At 37.5% G+C, this 19532-nt stretch overlaps 1 protein-coding gene across 1 annotated transcript in view; it reads right to left on the bottom strand.

Moving 5' to 3' along the window:
* Positions 1–19532, bottom strand: part of LOC107592100 (potassium voltage-gated channel subfamily H member 8-like) — a 47128-nt gene that overhangs the window by 17567 nt on the left and 10029 nt on the right. Inside the window, exons 4-9 of the mRNA XM_016281476.1 lie at positions 14608–14738; positions 12738–12972; positions 11749–11906; positions 6001–6205; positions 2305–2523; positions 618–817 (exon numbers count right to left, since the gene is read on the bottom strand). Coding sequence (XP_016136962.1) covers positions 618–817; positions 2305–2523; positions 6001–6205; positions 11749–11906; positions 12738–12972; positions 14608–14738 — 1148 coding nt within the window. The remainder of the gene's footprint in view (positions 1–617; positions 818–2304; positions 2524–6000; positions 6206–11748; positions 11907–12737; positions 12973–14607; positions 14739–19532) is intronic.

The raw sequence follows: 19532 nt of genomic DNA, 5'->3' as shown, positions 1-19532 counted from the left end.
CAAAGAGGCTCAAAATCACTCTCACTGACCTTTTCCTGGACTGTGCCCAGCTAGTGGAATGACCTCCCGATCTCAATTCGAACAGCTGTCTTTAGCCATTTTTAAAAAAACATCTAAAGACACATCTTTTTCGCCAGCACCTGACCAACTAAGGACTCACTTACCTATTCTATTCTGTTCTGTTTTATTATTATAAAACAAACAAAACAACAACAACACCCTAGCTACGAGTACTGTGCTAGACTAACTGAGACTTGTCATGGCACTTGTATACTGTTGTTGTTCTCTCGTTGGTCTGATTGCTTCTATTGTTCTCATTTGTAAGTCGCTCTGGATAAAAGCGTCTGCTAAACGATTAAATGTAAATGTAAATGTCATGTACATTACCATGCTAAACTCTCTGCGAGTTGATTTTAGAGGTGACTTTAAAGGTTTAATGTAACTCACTTATTCTGCACCAATATGTAACACTATATGAAACATCGGAGTGCAGTGGGGAAGCACACCGTATGCTTGTAAAGTTGGCACATAATCTTCACCAGTCCAGCTGTAAGGAATTCCGCAACGTCAAATGATTCAGCTGTGCTGTGTAATACTCTCTGAAGCGTGGGGTTTACCTCATTGGAGTCGATACCGTTGTTGACAGACCAGGTGGTCTGGAAGTACTCCAGCATGCGCTGTTTGAGGCTCTGGGGCAGGTGGTGCACACGGATGAAGTCCTTCAGGTCTTTAGTGCGTGTGTGGTAAGAGGACCAGCGCGAGTACATGCGTTGGATGATGGCCGTCACGTTGCCAAAGACCAGAGCGTGCATCAGCGCTGCCAAAGACACAATGACACACACATGCATAAATGTACATTAAGCCTGAATGACCTAACAAGTCATGGAAGTTCTCTTGAAAGTTGAAAATTAACGTCATTTCAAAATCATCAACAGGACTTTTTTACATGCAGCTTTTAAAAAATGTCTATTGTCCCTGATAAATAGCATAAAAAATATTAAATTTAGTTTGATTTAAAAGAAAATGCTTACAAAAAAAGTTTTTAAAAATTATTTTTGTTATGGAGAGCTGTAAGTGATAAGTGTAAGTAAGAAAAGAGTCATCAATCATAACTGACAAATCTCATTATGGATCCTTTCTGTTTCTGTAACAATCCAACCTGTGTATTTATTTTAGAGGCACTTGTTCTCTGTAAGATCTCTGGTAATACACAGGTGGTGATTGAATGTGTACATACGTGTTGGAGTGTGTAATTGGGTATTATTGCATGTTTGGGAAGGGAGCAGGACTGCCCCATGGCGAAGGGTGACATTTCACAAAATAAAGGCCATGGATTCTAAATACGAACAGATGGTGTGACCTCATATCATCCCATTTAATGACAGACAAACATACATAAACATATGCGGTTACATAGATATTGATTATTACTTTTTAGACTATATATATATATATATATATATATATATATATATATATATATATATATATATACATACATATGTATGTATTTTCCAGTATTGTCTTTTACAAACTAACAGGGATTCAACTTCAATTGTAGTTTTTGGATCATAATGAAAATCTAAATTTGAACAGAGAATTTGAATAAAGAAAATCTCCATATACTGGTACTGTTAAGTAATTTTAAAATTATATCTTTTTTAAATGGTCCTAAAAACGTTCTGTAAGCACCCAAAAAAGACCCCCATAATAGCAAAATAAACCTAAATAAATAAATAAAAATACAAAAAATATATACGTACTGAGCATTTTTGGGAGGATACAATCTATAAATTACACAATGCAGGAAAAAACACAGGACTAAAAGGGGTTAAACACAAAAACATAATATATATACAGGTGCATCTCAATAAATTAGAATGTCGTGGAAAAGTTCATTTATTTCAGCAATTCAACTCAAATTGTGAAACTCGTGTATTAAATAAATTCAATGCACACAGACTGAAGTAGTTTAAGTCTTTAGTTCTTTTAATTGTGATGATTTTGGCCAACAAAAACCCATCAATTCACTATCTAAAAAAAGTGTATGTATGTATCTATTATGTGAAGTTTTTGAGTATATACTGTATACACATGTATTTTCTACAAATGTCTAAATCATACTTTTTTTTTTTTTTTCTTGTACAAACTAAAAGGGATTCAGCCTTGTTTTTGTTTTCTAAATAAGCAGCAGACACATACAGCCTCCAGTTTTTGGATCCTAATGATAATCCGAATTTGTTCTACCTCTAAAAATATCTCCTAAACTTCAACCGTTCAGCAAACACACACACACACACACACCTCCAATGAGCATGGTGCAGATGGAGAAGATCTTCTCTGCGTCTGTGTTGGCAGAGACATTTCCGAAGCCCACGCTGGTCAGGCTGCTGAGGGTGAAGTACAGCGCTGCGATGTAGATACTCCGCAAAGACGGTCCACTGCTCAGCGTTCTGTTGACCGCTCTCGTGCTCACCTCCTCGTATGGAGACTCCAACCGCTTCCCGAGCTCATGCAGCCAACCTAAGAGAGCAAGACAAAGAAGAAAATGAGAGCTCTAATTAAAATCTCACACTGAAATCTGTTTATGTATCAGTTTCATATGTGTCCATATGGTGGAAAATTAGAATGCACTGCAGTGACACAACGGTTAAAGGAATTGTTCATCTAAAAAAGACATTTCTGTCATTATTTACTCAACCGTAAGACTCTCTTTCTTTTGTGGAACACAAAAATAGCTTTTTTACAATGTGTTCACACTACTCCTTTGAATACAATGACCTGTTTCAGGGCTGTTAAGTGGCCCTCCAGTGAGCTGTTAACCTCTGCAACAGGATCATAGAGAAACTTTTTTTTTTTAAAGGGGTCATATGATGCTTTTTTAAAGATCATTATTTTGTGTATTTGGTGTAACAGAATATGTTGACATGCTTTAATGTTCAAAAAACACATTATTTTTCAAATACTGTACATTATTGTAGGTCCTCTAAGGGGGTTCCCTTTTGTTTTGTCCCCGCCCCCCCCCTCGTTCAATTCAATTCAATTCAATTCAAAATTGCTTTATTGGCATGACTGTAAATGATACAATATTGCCAAAGCTTAGTATACAATTCCTTAGATAAAAAATTATATTTATTATATATTAAATATATAATATTCTCCCCCAGAAAGGAAAACTTGAAATCGCATCATATGACCCCTTTAAATACAACCTTTCTGCAAATTTGGTTATGTTTTGGTTATTGGTTATGTTTATTGGTTAAGGTTTTGGGCGTGTTCAAATTAATCACATTTCAATAATTTTATATTTTAAACAAAAATGTAATATAAAATTTTACATGCAAGTTTGTTAAAAAGTTTAGGGTCAGTAAGACTTTTTTATATGACTAAAAAATGCATTAAATGATGCATTAAATTGATCAGAAGTGACTGTGAAGACATTTATAATGTTACCAAAGATTTCTGTTTCATATAAATGCTGTTCTTTTGAACTTTATATTCATCGAGGAATTCTCAAAAAATGTCACAGTTTATAGAAAAATATTGAGCAGCACAACTGTTTCTAGCATTGAAAATAATAGGTAATGTATCTGGAGCACCAAATCGACATATTAGAATAATTTCTAAAAGATAATGTGACACTGAATACTAAAGTAATGGCTGCTGAAAATGTAGCTTTGTTATCATAGGAATAATTTACACTTTAAAATATATTAATATAGAAAACAGTCATTTTAAATACTAATAATAGTTATCTATATTATTTTTATTTACCATGTTTTTGGTAAATAAATATTACATGCAGCCTTGGTGAGCACGAGAGACTTTTGAACAGTAGTTTGTCTTTTTTGTGAATTTGGAAAGTAATTCCCTTTGTTACATTATCTGTTATCTGTTATATTCCACCTAAGAAAGAAAATCATATGAATTTAGAACAACATGAGGGTGAGTAAATGATGACAGAATTTATACCATTCTGACCCAAGTTTCCATACCGAAACAACAGTTGTTCACAGCACTGCATTAACAAAAAAGTACTATGTAAACTATGTAAACACTATGAATAACATTCATTCTTCACCATAGTATTTCAGTCCAAATCATTGATGTAACACGGTACTGCCAAATTTGTAAATTTTTGCAAGGACAAAGTTTCATGAAAACAGTTCTTCACTAACAGCAATTGTTTGGAAAGCAGTTCATCAAACACATCACTTTCTTCATGAAACAATCTTTGTGTTTGCTGATAAGGAGGGATCCATCAGTTGCCACATTCTACACTATCTAAAACAGGGTACCAGAGAGGAGATTCCAGCTCAGTGTTGCTATAGTAACTGCCCATCAGAGCAGGCCGGGGGTCAGTAGTCGGATGCCGAGGGGAAGCAGCAGCTTTCCATCAATACTGATCGGGGACCGGGCCGTGGGAACGCTGGTACTTTCACAGCAATCCGTCATTACGGACCATAGAGCAGCACACTGGGCCTAATTACAGCCCCTCCTGCAGTCAAGATGGAGAGAGAGGCCCGCGGCACGACGTCTGGGTGACTGCTTTGTTTGCCATTCGCTCACTCTTTCACTCACTTGGCTGCTTGCTGTCCCTGGTGCATTCATCCCATCTTCCTTCTCCTCCACTATCACTGTCCATAACACCATCTAACAGTGTCAGGCTTATCGCTTTTCTTCTATAAATTCTGCCTTCCATTATCGCTTGATGTCTTCATCGCTCTCTCTCTCCGTCTCATTCCGAACACATCAGATTAAATCAATTCATATGATGTCCATAATTCAACTTTAACAAATCCATTCAAAGCCGAAATGAAGTATTTCAATCAGATTCAATACCACTTTGATTACAGTTAAGAGACCCAGACTTTCACAGAATCAATTAAAACACTGTTCAATACTGCTTCAGTTTAATAATTAAAAAATTAAAGGGATAGTTCATCTCAAAATGAATGTCGTTCATTTTCATGTCATTCCAAACCTGGTTGACTTTCTTTCTTCTGTGTAAACCAAAAACAAAAACAAAGAAGATTTTTAAAAATGTTTCAGTGTTTTTTTGGCCATACAATAAGAGTCAATAGGGTCCAAAATAACCTGAACAAGACTTCTATTGTATGGACAAAAACAGTTGAAACATTCTTCAAATTATCTTCTTTTGTGTTCCACAGAAGAAATAAAGTCATACAGGTTCGGACTTGAGGGTAAATGAAGCCATTTCTTGGCTATAGTTTGAAACAGGGCGTGATAATGGAAACTGAAAAAACTTTCCTGTGGCGACATTTCTGTAAAATATTATTACGTTGCTTACTGCACGTTTTGCGATGCTTTCAAATTAAAATGTACAGTGAGTGATGCTAAAAGTATGTTATGTTTTAGATCAAACACATGAATGTTTTTGAATAAATCTGGAAATGCTAGATGTTGTACACTTCGGAAATGTTCTGTGAGTAGTGCTAAAAGGTTATTGCTCTATCGTGATTAAAAATAACATAACACCGACAATAAAACCTACCTTAAACCTAACCGACAATATTAACAACACAAAATGTAAGTTAAAAGCACATTGGCTGAATCATCAACGCCATTTTAGCTTGCTTCTGCAAGTCTCTGTGCTCTTTTATTTAACATTGTGACTAGTGTTTCACAGGACACATACCTGAGCGCAAGTGCAGTGCTGTATCAGGTGAGCTACCGAGCAAGTTTTCTATGTCAGAAAAGACATACTGTACATATTGCACCTGTTGTGTCATGCAAAAATAAAATGTGCTTTTGTTTATAAAACATGTTCCATGGTAAAAGTGTTAAAACAGTACTGCACAAGGAGCCTATGTTGGTGTTTTACTGCTACTAGTGTTCATTTCAGCTGGAAACTGCAGGGAATTGTATATATAGGAGGTTTTGCTAAAATGCAGGTAGAAGCATGTTTTTCTACAAGCCTAGGTTTTATCTCACATTCTGTCTGTGAGTCAATGAGTCAATTTTGTGTGCTCGTCTCACCAATATCCCAGGTGTCTGCGTTGCTCTCCACCTCCTTCTTGCCAATGATGTACCAGATGCAGGCCATCCAGTGAGCCAGCAGTGCAAACATGGACATGAGCAGGGTCAGCACCACCGTACTGTGCTGGGAGTAGCGGTCCATCTTCTGCAGCAGACGCAGGAGCCTCAGCAGGCGTACGGTCTTTAGCAGATGGACCACTGACACCTGGCAGAGGGGAAAGGGGAAACACATTAACGGTCGAGGATTTGCTCTGTATGCAAGTGCATTTGAGGTTTGTGAAGGGCACATGCCTGTCATGTTAAATGAGTGCAGTAAATCCAAATCAGTTAAAACCTAATTATCACAACAGGATGGAAGTCCTTAGATTCCATCAATAAATCTTTGCTAAAGTACTGCTATGGTACTGTACAGTAGAACCATCAAGTCAAAACCATATTCATATAATTGTACTTTTAGCAAGTGAATACAGAGGGAAAATGTACAATAAAACAAACAAAAACATTTCTTAGCAGATGTTTAGAGGTCACGGATTTCTTGAATAATGGTGTAGCATGCAGGTACAAGCTCTGAAACAACTGGGATTCAAATATTTAAGAGATCATCATTAGACTGAGAAACATTTGGGCCAATTATGGTGGTATAAAACATCTTTTCTCTCTTCTTCTCTCCGTCTCAGTCATGCAGAACCACATTTTCTCAGGTGAAAGGAAATAAACCGCCCACTAATAAACAAGATAATAAACCACAAAGAAATTGACTGCAGCTGATGGATATGAATAATAAAAACATACAAACAACAGAGAACAAAGCAGAATGCCTAAGTACATGTGTTTTTCAGTATAACAATCATTATCTTCCTCTTTTCTGGAGGTCTGGAGGACTGTGTTCTCCATCACTGTCAAACTGGCAAAGAACAGTAAAATGTATCATTCAGGGTTTAAAACAGACATAAATAAAACTGAGATACCAGCCAAAACATTCCATGGTTTAATTTAAATTCTAAAAACAATAGTCTGACTGCTGATAATGTAAATTATGCAAACAATTCAAATATATATAAAATGCTTACATGTGTCAAAACGTGCATAATTTTAACAACGTTTACATCAATACAAAATTTACCATCAGAGGTTTATTTTCTCCTAGGACTCATTGCAGTGACACCAAAATGAAAATATGGGGAGCAAAATCACATCTTCACATTTTGGTGAGTGCTGCACAAAGCTAATGGCTCTGAAATACAACCGAATTTGTCACAAAGCAAGAAAAAATATCCGAATTTTATATGGACAAAACATTTTTCTAAAGATAATGTAAAATAGAATTTCATGATTAGCTAAATATATTAAACATTTTATTTGTCCGTGCCCATGTTTACATTACATTACCTTACTAATAATAATCAATACATCATCAATAATAGTGACATGTAAGTACTAGGAACTCAATTTATGCAGTACTGTAAGTGCATGCAGTTCATCAGTATTTCTTATTAATTTATCAGTAAATTCACAGTAACATAAAAAGTGTAAAACCAAAATATATATTCAGAAAGTTAATGTAGACCCTGCAGACATGTTATTCTATATATTCAGCAGGGTGAAGGAATAAATTCCTTTTATGAAAATGTTTTATGTATTAAAGCAGGTTTAAAGTAAATGAGCAAGTGAGAGAGTTTTAAATAGCCCATATATATTCCATAACTGTAGACTCATTATGACTACATACATAAAAATAACACTTTGTATTAACCGGAACACGAACTTTCACACATGCACACTACCAGGTCAGTAACAGATGCGCACACACTGCTATTAGATCAGTTTGTCTAGACCTTCAGGCAGTAACTAGTCAGCAATATTCATCACAGCCTCTCTTATTATAATCAGACAGACAAACCCTATGAGAACCAAGCCTTTCACGTCCCTGCAGCATTAAATAATAATCCACGTTGTAATGGCCACAATCTTTCACTTGACAATCAAATATTAATAAACATCAGGAGATCATGGTCTCAGAAGCAAACCCAATGAACATTAATGTCACTGGAGAAACAAAAAGGCTGAACTTAACAGCTGGTTGAAAATTAGATAAGGAGGGTGAAAATGGAGGTGGATAGGGTAAGGCCACAGCAGGGGTTCATATATTGAGCTTTATGTGCTAATGTGTCAATGTGTATTACCAGCTAATACACTCATACTGCTCACAATGTGTAGGCGGCTGAAGAGGGAAAGGGTAATGACAGAGAGTAAAAGGAACAGAATTGAAAGGAATAAAAAAGATAGGAAAGGGGAGGAAAGGATAAAGAGAGGAAAGAATAAAAAGAAAGGAAAACAACCGAAATGGAATTGGACGAGGACAGGGAAAGTGAAAGAGAAGAAAATGACAGGAAAAGAAAAGTAAATGAATAGAAATTGGCAAGGAAAAGTAAATAAGAGGAAAAGGAAACTCAGTGGCAAATGGCCAGGAAAGGAAAAGTAAAAAAAAAAAGAGGAAAAGTAAGGGAATGGATGTGGGAAAGGAAAGGGAAAGGGAAAAAAGAGGATAGAAGAGGAAAGGAAAATTAAAAGGAAAGGAATTAGCCATGATAGAAAAAGGAAATCGAAAGAAGAAAGGAGAGGGAAGAAAAAAAATAGAACGAGGAAGGAAAAGGAATGGAAATTGGCTAGGAAAAAAATAAGCAAGGAAAAGAAAGGAAATTGGCCATTATATGCAAAAATAAAGAAGAAGAAATGAGTGTAAACAAAAATTAAAAGTAAAAGATTGGAAATTGGGTATGATAGGTAAAGGAAATAGAAAGAGGAAATGAGAGGAAAGAAAAAGAAAATTGGAAGAGGAAATGAAAAGGAATGGAAATTTGTCAGGAAAAAAAATCAAAGAGGAAAGGACAGGGGAAAGCAACAGGAATCAAACACGAAAAGGAAATCGAGAGGAAAACAGAGGAGAGTAAAATAAAAGAAACATCATTCTTCACTTTTGATGTTTCTATGTGTGTGTGTGTGTGTGTGTGTGTGTGTGTGTAGTGCAGCTGAAGGGCAGTTGTGAAGGGATACCAGAGGAGCAGAGGTGCAATCTGTAATTGGAGCAGATTTAAGGGAACATCTCAGAGACAACAAGGTCTGTATTACAGAAACACTCAAGTAGAGTCCACTGCATTTCACTCTTCCTCTTAATAAGCCTCAGTGGATTTCAACCGCTCTTTCATTGTGTGTTGCCGTACAGAGGGATGCAGGGTTTCATTACTGCATGTGTCATCACTGTAAGTGTGTGTGTGTCCAAGTGGCACTGATCGATTCCGCCAGTCTGGATTGGCCAGAAAAGCTGACTGTCTTTTAATGTGAATTAAAACCAGGTGCCCGTGACCCTTGCTTTTGTAGAGGAGTCGTCAGAGGCAGTGTCAGCCAATTTTAGAGCCTGTTATACATCTTTATTTGTACCTGAACCCAGGATCACTCATTAAAAGTTCTACATCCATGATGTCATCAAAAGGACTTCACGGTCCACCCACTCAGGGTCACCCAGCTGCTGCTCAATATTTAGTTTTACAATTAAGGAAGGAAGTGCAAAACAAATCACTGAGCTAAATACAGTGCTGGAGGGGCTAAAAAATAAATGTCAGAAAGTCAGAGACTAGGTATGTCTGTCCAAGCAGGCCCAGGTTTTTTGCATTTTCTGCTGTTAATCAGAGGAAGCTCTTCTACAATAAATGGATTTCAACATGGTAAAATGCACTGAAAGTAATTTATTATTATACATTTACATATTTGGCAGACACTTTCATCTTGCATTGCATTCAAGGCATACATTTTATCAGTTCATGCATTCCTGAAAACTATGGGATTGCATCTCTGCCACAATTCTGCGCACGAAAGATCATATTTTGAGCGCGCAAAAGTGCGCTTTGCACGCACGCGAACTGAGTTTTGTGGAGAAAATGTTTTGAAAAAGTATTTTGAGCGCACGAAAATCAATTTTGCATTTAAAATACGTTTTTGGATTTGTGCAGACCTTCTCTTTTGCGCGTGCAATGTTTCACTAGCTTGATCCCTTGATGCCTGCCTTTTTAAATGCAAAATTGATTTTCGTGCGCTCTAAATACTTTTTTCTTTGTAAAACGAACATTTTCTCCACAAAACTCAGATCGTGCGCGTGCAAAATGCACCTTTGTACGCACAAAATATGATCTTTCATATGATCTATCACGCGCAGAATTGTGGCAGAGATCTAAGCCTATAGAAAACCATGACCTACTGTTTGTGTTACAGATTCACTCTTTCTAGCAAGTGCATCTAGCAAGATGCTTTCACAGCATTGCATTTAGGTAGAAGTTAGGCTACTTTACAGTACCAATGTTTTAAAACCACAATAATCTATAAAAAAAAAACATAACCATAACATGACATGAAGTTTACAGATCAGATTACCAAAACTGATCATTCAGCAAATTGTACCTTTGAAAAAAACTTGGTTGCAAATACATCATAATTCCATATAACAAATAAAACATTATAATGTTGCAAAAATATGCAAAAAAAAAAAAAACCTGACACTGGGTATACAGTGGTGGCCAAAATTATTAGAAGACTAGTATTTTCACCAGCTAAAAATTGTTTCAAGTCAGTTATTTCTTTCTTTTGCTACATTTCCAAACATTAATTTTGCAATTAATTGTAATTATCCAGTGAGATTTTTGTTTGCACAAGGAGTCTGACAACAGCCAGTGCTCCACACAGAGATCTGATCTCTTCATCATCCAGTCTGTCTAGATGGAATGACATGAAGAAACAGAACAAACTAAGAAGAACTGTGACAACGTCTCCAGGATGCTTCAAGAGACCTACCTGCAATGCTACCTGAAAAACAATGCGCAAGTGCACCTAGGGAAAAAGCTGCTTTAAACGCAATGGATGGTCACACCAAATGTTGATTTAATTTAGTTAATAGAAGTTAATTGATAAAAAAATCTATTCATCATGACATTATTTTTGACAGCATCCTCATTTTACAGCATTTTTACACAAGTGCCTAAAACTTTTAACAGTACTGTAGCTTTGCAGGTAGGTTTCTTGAAGCATCTTGGAGACGTTGCCACAGTTCTTCTTAATTTGTTCTGTTTCTTCACGTCATTCCAGACAGACTGGATGATGATGAGATCAGATCTCTGTGTGGAGCACTGGCTGTTTTCAGACTTGTGCAAACAAAAATCTCACTGGATTATTACAATTAATGGCAAAATTGATGTTTGGACATGTAAACTGATATTTCCTATTGACACACTACAGCAAAAGATAGAAATATCTGACTTAAAACAATTTTTAGCTGGTGAAAATACTAGTGTTCTAATAATTTTGGCCACCACTGTATATTGGCTGATGTTTTATATATTTAATTGTTTGTGCTCATTTTTACTATTTTTAATTTAGATAAACTTCAAGTAAGTGTATATATGGGTATATATTGGCTGACATTTTATATATTTAATTGTTCTTGCTAATTTTTACTATTTTTAATTTAGATAAACTTTAAGTAAGTGTTAGATGGCAACAAAAGTAATCTTAAAAACATTAATTATATATATATATATATATTCTGCAGTCACAGATTCTGTGTGGATCTGCTTTTTCTGCAAAATCATGCAAATGTAATAAATTCAAAATGCATTTGAAAGCTGTGAAAACATGTTCCCAGAACTTCACACAGATTTTTTTTCCTGATACATTCATTACATATTTTTTAATTTTACTCACCACGCTGACTTTGAAAGCGTAAAGGAGATCAAAGGGCAGAGCGGCAACCAGGTCGATGATGAACCAGGTGGTCATGTAATGGATGCAGATCAGCCGCGCATCGAAGATCACCTGCCCCGACTTACTCACGTACGTTGTGCGGAAACTGAACACGATATCTGGTGAAGCAACAAACAGAGTAGAGTCAGCGTCTTTACAAAGTACTCCATCAGCATAATCTCAATGAATGACAGTGTGTCCGCTGAAGCATTTATAACAGCAAAAATGCTTTTCTCCTAGCTATATATTTCGAGTGAGCTGTTATCGCAGACTAACATTTGGAAAATGAAAAATTCATGCGCTGTCACCAAATCTGAACACCGGGCGTTCTAAATAGAGGCATTATCAGGGTCACAAAGCCAAACCAGAGTTCAGGAACAGTGTTAAAATACATTATAGGTCATCCTGCTATGTCTAAACTGAAATCAGTAACATATGCTTCATTCATTTTTAAATCACATGGGATCAACATCCTTTACTCTTAAATTGTGAACGATCTGTCAACAGAAACATCTATTTAAGATCAAAAATCAAAGATGCAGACAATATAAATAAAAGCACAATTTGAGGAGCACAGCATGTGTTTCTTGAAAGAGTTCAGGATCAGTCATGGAGAGAAACTCAAATGTCAAACGTCTTAAAGAATATTATTTGTTTCTGTAAAAATTGCCCTTTTAATTCCTGCAATGCAATTAAATTTTTTTCTAAATAGCAGGAAACTAAAGGAGAATGATATGTTGCCCTGTGGCAGCGCTGTACCACAGAGGGTTAATGGAAGATGTCAAAGAGCCTGAAATCAATTTAAAGACCTGATTATAATCATGTGTAAAGACATACATGTGATAGAACAAAGATAATGTCATAAATCATAATCAGGCTCACAGTGAGAAACATACTACGTAATTGACCGATTAAATATAATGTCAAAGATCAAAATTGGATTCTCTTACCAATGATGAAAAGAATCTCGACGGCAATGTCAGTGACAGTGGTGCTACGTGTCAAGTCCTGATCACCAATAAAACAAACGTTATACGGCACCGTCACAGCGACATAGAATGTAGCCAGAAGGATCAGCCAATCCCAGCCTGCCTTGAAGGTGCTGAAGTGGAGAAGAATGAATTTGGACTTCTTGGCATCAGCGACTTTATATTCAGGAAGAGCGGGTGGATCACCAAAAACATTCTAGAAAGAGCGAGAACAATTCTGGTAAAGTCACTGGTTCTGTTTTGTCTTTCAGTTTCTGTATTTTTCTCTTCCCTTAGTATTTGAATGGTCTCACCTTGTTAAGTTTGATTTTACTTTGTTTTTGACGGTTATGCAGGTGTCCTGATATATGGTAGAGAACTGTGCTAGATCGCAGCCGCGTGGAGCCAAACGGAGACCCGCCCTTGACCTTCTCGCGGCGGCACTCTGAGGAAAGGTTGGACTGTTGTTATGAAAGTCAAGGGCAATGTTGGATACAATCCATCAAGAAACAAAAACAAAATAAATTCCATTAATTCATAAAGACACCAACACCAGAGGACACAGTAAGCTAATTCCTGTGGTACTGAGGTTGTTGTAGATCATGTTTTTGCATTTCTTTTTACTTATTTTAAAATAAAATAAGCAAAATGAATTAAATAAAAAAACACCGGAATAACTCAAGCTTTGCAGCATTATATTGACTAGAGCTGGTATTGGTACGATACTTGAAATAACAAGCAAGATACATGGCCAAGTAACTATGAAAACTTCTAAGCCATCATCCCCTAACATCTTGAATTCCTGCTCCAAAAATGTTATGTACACAGAAAAATAATTGCATTGGTTTGGATGAAAGTGTATAATTCAGAGAGTGGTTTTTGTTGCTTTGCGAAGAAAAAGCCTTTTCATCAATAGTTCCATGCATTGAGGGCGGTTTTATTCAAAGTGGCCTGTTTTTCTTCTATTGCCCTCCATACTGCTGTTACACAAAAGCTGATGTGACACAAGAATAACTTCCTTTCTGCTGGTGACCTGCTTTACACCAGTGCTTTCCGCTAGTTGGGGCTCTGCTGCCAGAATGTTCTCATTCCCATGTTGAACACATCTGTTTCAGCTGATAAAGTGACTGCTAAATACTGCAGTAGGTTCATTTGATTTAGTCTTTGAGGTCTTGAACTAAACCAGTTAGATAAGAGGACATCCTAGACTGGAGATGTAATTCCACATGAAATGGTTTAACAAATGCAGGTTTCTTTCCTGTGTTGATGCATTTCCAAAGTACAGAAGTGTTTTAGCATAGATTGTTTTAAGAAGCCAAACCTAATCTGAAAATCTAAAACTTTGCTGCTGAAAATAACAAAACATATTAAAACAAAACAAAAACCACTATGGATTACTATAACCTGAACAACCCAACCTTCAAACAGAAAACCTGAAACTTTTGCTGCCAAATTGCTGAAAATAAAGTAGCTAAAAGTATGGAGAGCTCAATGAACAATACTTCAATCTCCACTAAAAACACTTTGGAGGAAATAAGAATTAATAAATGTTTATATTTTGCATGCATTTTCTTTTCTAATTGTAGTGGACAGCACATTCCAGGGCCCAGTTTATGGTGGGGCCCCTCTCTGACCACAATAGTGGATAAAGGTTTGCTACATTTTGATTGGACCTTGGTGGACTAACATAAGCAAACTGTCCATCAGATAAAGATGCCAGGACAACAGCCAGACACCTCTTAGAGGGCAAGAAGAAGACCTTTGATACAAAGCCTGGGAAGGACAGGACTTCTCATTGGTCAAAACGCAGTTTCTGCCCTTTTCTCTTCCCTTAGTATTTGAATGGTCTCACCTTGTTAAGTTTGATTTTACTTTGTTTTTGACGGTTATGCAGGTGTCCTGATATATGGTAGAGAACTGTGCTAGATCGCAGCCGCGTGGAGCCAAACGGAGACCCGCCCTTGACCTTCTCGCGGCGGCACTCTGAGGAAAGGTTGGACTGTTGTTATGAAAGTCAAGGGCAATGTTGGATACAATCCATCAAGAAACAAAAACAAAATAAATTCCATTAATTCATAAAGACACCAACACCAGAGGACACAGTAAGCTAATTCCTGTGGTACTGAGGTTGTTGTAGATCATGTTTTTGCATTTCTTTTTACTTATTTTAAAATAAAATAAGCAAAATGAATTAAATAAAAAAACACCGGAATAACTCAAGCTTTGCAGCATTATATTGACTAGAGCTGGTATTGGTACGATACTTGAAATAACAAGCAAGATACATGGCCAAGTAACTATGAAAACTTCTAAGCCATCATCCCCTAACATCTTGAATTCCTGCTCCAAAAATGTTATGTACACAGAAAAATAATTGCATTGGTTTGGATGAAAGTGTATAATTCAGAGAGTGGTTTTTGTTGCTTTGCGAAGAAAAAGCCTTTTCATCAATAGTTCCATGCATTGAGGGCGGTTTTATTCAAAGTGGCCTGTTTTTCTTCTATTGCCCTCCATACTGCTGTTACACAAAAGCTGATGTGACACAAGAATAACTTCCTTTCTGCTGGTGACCTGCTTTACACCAGTGCTTTCCGCTAGTTGGGGCTCTGCTGCCAGAATGTTCTCATTCCCATGTTGAACACATCTGTTTCAGCTGATAAAGTGACTGCTAAATACTGCAGTAGGTTCATTTGATTTAGTCTTTGAGGTCTTGAACTAAACCAGTTAGATAAGAGGACATCCTAGACTGGAGATGTAATTCCACATGAAATGGTTTAACAAATGCAGGTTTCTTTCCTGTGTTGATGCATTTCCAAAGTACAGAAGTGTTTTAGCATAGATTGTTTTAAGAAGCCAAACCTAATCTGAAAATCTAAAACTTTGCTGCTGAAAATAACAAAACATATTAAAACAAAACAAAAACCACTATGGATTACTATAACCTGAACAACCCAACCTTCAAACAGAAAACCTGAAACTTTTGCTGCCAAATTGCTGAAAATAAAGTAGCTAAAAGTATGGAGAGCTCAATGAACAATACTTCAATCTCCACTAAAAACACTTTGGAGGAAATAAGAATTAATAAATGTTTATATTTTGCATGCATTTTCTTTTCTAATTGTAGTGGACAGCACATTCCAGGGCCCAGTTTATGGTGGGGCCCCTCTCTGACCACAATAGTGGATAAAGGTTTGCTACATTTTGATTGGACCTTGGTGGACTAACATAAGCAAACTGTCCATCAGATAAAGATGCCAGGACAACAGCCAGACACCTCTTAGAGGGCAAGAAGAAGACCTTTGATACAAAGCCTGGGAAGGACAGGACTTCTCATTGGTCAAAACGCAGTTTCTGCCCTTCACCCACCAACAGACTGATTCCTATAAAACATCAAGTTTTGGCCTGTGACTGCCATAAAAATTCCTTAGGACCTCTGTACACAGCAGCAGTGGGTGAAACAAAGAGAGATCACAGAGGTCCATCCAAATACATTCATAACTATGTTCTCAAACCTTAAACTGATGCAAACTACAACACATCTTATACTTATTCAGAGAAATAAGTATTCTCAGTGACAGCGACGTGTAGTGCAACATCTTACACAAACTCAGCTGTTAATGGACAAATGAATGCATGCGTGACAGTTCAATCTTCTTCCATCATGTTTGGACTTAATGTGTTTGTAACATTGCCAAATATATTCTGGTTGTGGTTTGGTAAGTAAATAATGCATTGGTAAAGCTTTAGTGACACTTTTTTAAATGTGTGTTTGGACTATGCAAATAAGTTCAACAGGAGGCAAGAAGGGTGGGCCACACTGTGTCCCCCCACTCCGATGGAAATAGCCAATCACAGGACGAAAATGGAGAAGTGCCAGATTGCAATCTTCTCCTCATCGGAAAGGGATAAAGGTACATTCCCAAAAGACACTCCTTGTTCTGAGTCTCCGGCCTGTTTCAGGGAAGGCAGCAACAGACACAACCGTTCGGAGCCTGCGGCCCACTACAGGGGACGGCAACCGATACCTCCGTTCTGATTCTGAGTCTTGCGATGGAAGGGACATTAACAGATCAACAAGTTATGAGTCTGAGTCCTGTCACGGAAAGGACACCAACAGACCAAATTCTGAGTCTGAGCCCTGCAAAGGAAGGGACACTAACAGATCAACAAGTTCTGAGTCTGATTCCCGAAAGGGAAAGACACTAACAGAAAAACGACACAACCGTTCGGAGCCTGCGGCCCACTACAGGGGACGGCAACCGATACCTCCGTTCTGATTCTGAGTCCTGCGATGGAAGTTAACAGGACATTAACAGATCAACAAGTTATGAGTCTGAGTCCTGTCACGGAAAGGACACCAACAGACCAAATTCTGAGTCTGAGCCCTGCAAAGGAAGGGACACTAACAGATCAACAAGTTCTGAGTCTGATTCCCGAAAGGGAAAGACACTAACAGAAAAACCGAAGTTCTGAGTCTGAGCCCCGCAGTGAGACAATAACAGATCAACCTCCATTCTGAGTCTTTCATCCAGAGAGACTGTAACAGATACCGGTTCGGAGCCTGCGGCCCACTACTTGTGAGGCATCAACAGATACGACCACATTCTGAGCCTCCAGCCTGTGCGAAGAGAGATATTCTACATTTAGAGCCTTCGCCTAGCGAGACAACAACAGATGCAGCACATCCTGAGTCTCCATCCTAGAGAGACAAAGTGGATTGACCAAGTTCTGAGTCTCTAGCCCAGAGAGGCAAAAGAGAAGACATTTGCAACAAGGTTAAGCTCCGGCGAGCAAACCTTCCCTTTAAGGTACTTTTGCTTGCGTGTTCCAGGCAAGGGCCTTCAGGGCCACATCTGTGTGTTCCAGATTTTAGGACCCTTTGGTGCTCCATGAGATCAGCATCCTACAGTGCTTCATGCTCAAGACTGTTGAATCGGATTCCTGCTCCTTTCCCCACTGCATTGTTACTAGCACAACCAGTGGATGAAGTCACTGTCACAGGACTGCTCACTCAACCACAGAGAACGTAACTATCACTTATACAACCTCTTCCAGAGACCTTGGCATTGTTGTGTATTATCAGTATATGATTATTCTAATTTGCATTAGATGTTATATAGCTGATTGCAGTTGATAACAAATAATCTCTCACAGATTTGTTTGATGCATAATAAGGTTGTTCACCTTATTTGTTTCAGAGTAGCAACAGTCAACAGTCTATCTTCCAGATAATGTAGCTCTGACATAGCAACACCCAACATAATCACTTGCATTTTATGCATCTTATGCATTTTATTCCTTTTTTGTTTATGGTATTCATTTAGAAGTTGTTGATTACTCTTGTCTATCTTTTGTTAACAAAATCAATTTTATTACACTTGTGTCTTCCTTGTGTTGATGATACAGAAAGAGGTTCTACAAGTTAGAGATCCCACCAATCTTTCTCATGGGATGTACTCATAACCACACCTTAAGTGACATGTGATCCAAATATCATAACGTCATTGGTGATGTGAGTACCCATCACTACACTATTTCGCCTCCCTAGGCTGGCGAAAGCAAATTCACTGCATAATCAACATACAGAATTTGTTTTGACTGTGTTAGTAATTGTTGGTAGCAAAAATAAAAATGAAAGACAAAAAGTGCCAGCAGGAGTACTGTAGTGCAATGGTTACACTGTTAGAGACAGAGACAAAAACATATGAAATGTGTGGAGTCTCTGTGGATATTGACCAGTAATGTATGTGTGTGTGTACGAATGTGTAGTATGTAGCATTTTTAAATCAGCCAGCTGAGGAAACAAGCAGACAGCCAGGCTGCCAGTCTCGATTGCCGAGGGCAACAGGGGAAAAATGTCACTCATTGCAACCCTGCCGAACAAGGTACCAAGGGAAACCAAAGCAGGAGTAGGAAAAGGACTGAAGGGATGGAGTGATAGACAGACAGAGAGAAACATGGATCGAGAAAGAGAGGTGAAGGGCTAGGAAGTGAGAGAGAAAGCTGGGAAGCTGGTTATTAGAGAGGGATAGAGATCACTTCAGCCTGCAGGGCCTGAGGAGGAGAGGGGCGACAGAAACTCATCCATAAAAGGCTGCAGTCAGCAGGGAGACCAGCGGCATAACACTTATTATAGATCCTAATAAATGTACTGCCAATTTACTAGCAGCACAGGTCACGTGAAACAGAGAAGGAGGGAGAGAGAGAAAGGAACAAAAGGCAAAAGTGTGAAAAGAAAAAAAAAGAGGAGGACAGACACAGTTGCACTGGGATTCCCTTTGGTGCTTGAGGCCAATATCTGATCTGGATTCTCAGTCACACAATAAACAGACAGTTTTTTATCCCGCCTCACCTTAACGAGATGAGCACAAAATGGGATCATATGAGGGTTTTTCTTACACGACTGACACATTTGGCCCTGTGGACTGTGAAATAAAATCCATTAAAACACATTTTTTTACTCTCACTAGTTTAATTTGTCTAGCAACAATCTTCAGCCATCTATATACATGAACTGTCATTTTTGAAAGCCATTTTCTCCACAACTTAAATTGTGGGTTGTATTTAACAGCATTCTGTAGTAGAAATTATCAATTTTTTTGCATAATTTGATCAAAAATACAGCTTAACTGAAATTGAAGCATAATAAAAAATATTTACCTTATTGTTCTGCACATCATATGGTTCATGATTACACGGGTACACTGCTGTTTCCATGGTAAACAGTAAATTAATTTTGATCATTCATATTTTGATTTCATATTTTAAAATTTAGTC

This window comes from Sinocyclocheilus grahami, unplaced genomic scaffold (assembly GCF_001515645.1).
Source record: "Sinocyclocheilus grahami isolate Dianchi unplaced genomic scaffold, SAMN03320097.WGS_v1.1 scaffold149.1, whole genome shotgun sequence".
Taxonomy (NCBI): Eukaryota; Metazoa; Chordata; class Actinopteri; order Cypriniformes; family Cyprinidae; genus Sinocyclocheilus; species Sinocyclocheilus grahami.
Note: the sequence above shows the minus strand (reverse complement) of the source record. Positions and strands in the feature narration are given on the sequence as shown.